The 3845-nt window shown below is 41.4% G+C and overlaps 1 protein-coding gene across 1 annotated transcript in view; it reads left to right on the forward strand.

Moving 5' to 3' along the window:
* The window catches only part of LOC101297041 (solanesyl diphosphate synthase 2, chloroplastic-like), a 5426-nt gene extending 4389 nt beyond the window's left edge, over positions 1–1037 (forward strand). Inside the window, exon 6 of the mRNA XM_004294136.1 lies at positions 180–1037. Coding sequence (XP_004294184.1) covers positions 180–728 — 549 coding nt within the window. The 3' untranslated portion in view covers positions 729–1037. The remainder of the gene's footprint in view (positions 1–179) is intronic.
* Positions 1038–3845: the final 2808 nt, after the last annotated feature.

Here is a 3845-nt window from a genome sequence, read left to right on the forward strand (position 1 = left end):
AAGTGGTCCGGGACGCTGCTGGAGTCTTCGTGGGGTGGAGGCGCGCGTCGCGGCGCCGGACGGTGGCGAACGGAGGAGGAAAGTGCGCACGTGCGCTTCAGAACGTTTATATATATATATATATATATATAATTTTGTAGCCTTTAGCTTATGCTTAAGTGTGGTAGTGACTATGGCAGGTTATCAAAGATTTTGCTAGTGGTGAAATAAAGCAGGCATCTAGCTTGTTTGATTGTGATGTCAAACTTGACGAGTACTTGATCAAGAGCTACTACAAAACAGCCTCTTTAATCGCTGCCAGTACCAAAGGAGCTGCTATTTTTAGTGGAGTTGACGATAGTATAGCTGAGCAAATGTATGAGTACGGCAAGAATCTTGGCCTGTCATTCCAAGTTGTCGATGACATATTGGATTTTACTCAGTCGGCTGAGCAGCTGGGGAAGCCTGCTGGGACTGACTTGGCCAAAGGAAATCTTACAGCCCCGGTTATTTTCGCTCTGGAGAAAGAGCCAAAACTTAGAGATATAATTGAATCAGAATTCAGTGAAACCGGTTCACTTGATGAAGCCATTGAATTGGTTAAGAGTTCTGGCGGCATTGAACAAGCGCAAGAATTAGCCAAAGAAAAAGCTCATCTTGCAATCCAAAATCTCGAGTGCCTCCCTCGGACAGCATTTCGATTAGCTCTACAGGACATGGTGATGTTTAATCTTGAACGGATTGATTAGTCGACTAGTTTTTAGTGTGGAAAGTCTCTATAAAACAAGAATTCCTTTGGCAGAAGGAGAAAAGCTGAAAATTGAAGCTTGTACCGGTAAAAGCATTTTCTGTACATCAACAAGTGCTTCTGCCAATGCCAGGATGCTCGCCAGTGCTGTAAACTGGGTATACATATTCATATGCTCCAGCTTCAGCTCATTTTAGTGTCAATTTGTTCTGTGACAACTTGGCATGTGAAATTGATATTTATACTTGTTGTACAATAAAATTCTGAGTCATCACTCATCAATAATAATGTTCACCAATAATATAGTTTTTACCCGTCTCAACAGTATCTGTTTAACTCTGATATTTACATATTACTCATGTTTGTAAATCACAGCCTCTGGTTCACATTTCATGCATATCATTCAAGCTGGAGTTGCATAAAAAAGAGGCAATTTCGATACCACGATCAATCCGAAAGAAAAGTGTCAAAAGAAAAATACCAAAGCTCCTACTCTCAAAAAAGTCACCGGGAGTTCTTTACTGCTTCACAATATGAAAATCAAAACCCGGAAATCGTTGTGGATTAATTCATTGATGAGAAGAAAACTGTACTGAGGTGTCCGAGTCCTCAGAGGACCAATTGTTCGATAAGTAACTTTTGAGATACTGCAATCTTATCAATGAACAAAAGAGATTGACATTGGTTCACTTATTATCTAAACAATTTAACAAGGGGGAAATATAGCACACAGAAAATTAACAAGGGGGAAATATAGCACACAGAAAATTAACAAGCAAAATTAATGTTCTTTTGCTCTTAAGAAAGCATCCAGAAAATTAATAAGCTCCGTCGTTTCCTCTTGCTCTTTTCTTTAGGATATAGTTGACGACCTTAAAATGAGATTGCAAAGGTTACTCGATGGATCAGCAGGAGCATGAATCAATCGCTGTCGCTGCTGCTGCTGCTGTGGCCGTCGTCCTTCTTCTTGTCCTTGTTCTTCTTCTTCTTCTTCTTGTCGTCCTTGTGGTGATCGTCGTGGTGGTCCTTGCTCTTGCTATGGTCGTCGTCCTTGTGTTTCTTATGGTCGTCGTCCTTGTCCTTGCCCTTGTAGTGATCATCCCCTTTCTTGTGGTGCTCCCCCTCCTCTTTCTTGTTGTGCTTCTCGTCGTTTCCTCCTCCTCCTCCTCCTCCGATGTGGAGCGCATCTCCGATCTTGTTAATGAGTCCTGCCATTCTCTCTCTTTCTTTGTTTCTGAATCTGATTAATGAATGGATGGAGTGGAGTTGGGAACGGAACACGTATTTATATGCAAATGAACAAGGAATGGTTTATTTTGAATTACAAATATGCCCACACCACGTCTGCCATTTCTTCCGCCATCATCTCACCCATGATTTCTACCATGGATGTCGGTAAGGGCATTTCCTACCATTTTCTTCTTTTCTTCTAGAATTTGGATATAAAAATAGAGTTGTATGAGAAAGACTGAAAGAGCCTCTCGTGCTGGGTGGTGCCATTTTTTTTTTTTGGTCAAACGGGTGGTGCCATTTGGATAGGAGAGAATCTACATGGAGTGGATAAAACCCAGAGAGGCCTCCCACTATGCCCCCCGTTCCCCACCCCCACTATGCTCTCATTTATTAACCACACTAGCTTTCCTGCACGCGTAGGCCATGTTTGCGTGTATGTATTTTGTTGTGCGTGTCAAATTACAGTCGAGAGTGCAATATAATTTTGTGTTTCAATATATAGAGCAATTTATTATATACTATTTGTTGGTTAATTACTTTTTTTGAGAGAAAAAAAGAAAAAACTCTATTGATCAAAAATCATGATGACCAAAACGGTCAAGTATGAGTGGTCCGAATACCATACAAATGCAAGTGAAAGTCACTAATGCTAGCTAGGAACTATGAACTGAAAAAAAACAACTTCAAAACTATAGCCTAAAAAATAGATCTTAAACGACTAAAAAACGAATGCTAAATAACCTCTAAATCTAAACAACCTTGAAATAAAGCAGCCGTCATGTTGAATATGACGCGTAAGATCCAATGGTGTATGTTTCCACTCAAACAACCCAGCGAAACAACTTTACTCAAAGCTTTATAGACTTATATGTGTCACTCCTCTAGAAGCCCAAAACATAGGCCAACCCGAATAAGAAAAGGAAAAAGTTAAAACCATGCGGCCCAGCCCGCCTAGGCCACATTGCTGCAGCCCAAGATGACATAGGCCCGTAAGCCCAATCTTCCCTTCCTCTCCTCCTTTCAAAATCGACTGTCGCCATGACTCACCGGAGGAGCCTCCTGCCGCCTATTCAATCTAGCGGCTTCCCTTTCTTCCAACTCATGGATGCTTGCTTACTCGGAGCTCCGATAAGAATATGAAAAGAACCCTAGCCTCCCTTTGCTCAAATTGTTTAGCTATCAACCTTCTGCAAACCGATCAGTGATCACCCGTCGATCAGTGATCACCACCTTGTTGTCGCAAGTCAAAGCTTATACCCTTCGTTGACGTCGCCGCCCTGCCGATCTAAATCTTGGATCTCACTTAAATCGTCCTCCCCGATCTGTACCTCCGCCGCAACTCGTCAATAACGAAAGCCAGATCAACCAAATCATCTCTGAATCAGTCCTCTTCTTCTGCCGCCGCTAAACTACTCGAAACCTAGGGTTTTGTCCCTCATCTCCGATATTAGTGGAGCGAATTTGAGTTCCTTTTTATTTGTTGGTTAACTATTCATAAGTAATATTCATGTGAATAGTTAAAGGACATTTTTGCCCCTATTTTTTCCTCTGTACACTACCAGAAGAAAGACTTTAGCCGAACGAAAAAAAAAAACCAGGCCGACGAAGCATTTTTTCGTCGGCTAAGTTAAATTTTCGTCGGCTATGGTAAACTTTAGCCGACGAAAAAAAATTTTGTCGGCTAAAGAATTTATTTCGTCGGCTAAAGTTCACAAACTATGGCCGACGAAATATTTATAAGTTTATCCGACGAAATTAATATGTCGTCGGCTAAAGTGCTTTATATTTGCGGATCTGGACAGCAGCAGCTCATCTGGGAAAAAACGGGAGAAGAAAAACGGGAGAAAAGTTTGGGTGTTGTCGAAATCTGTCCATAATTAGTTTG

This window comes from Fragaria vesca, linkage group LG3 (genome assembly GCF_000184155.1).
Source record: "Fragaria vesca subsp. vesca linkage group LG3, FraVesHawaii_1.0, whole genome shotgun sequence".
NCBI classification, from domain to species: Eukaryota; Viridiplantae; Streptophyta; class Magnoliopsida; order Rosales; family Rosaceae; genus Fragaria; species Fragaria vesca.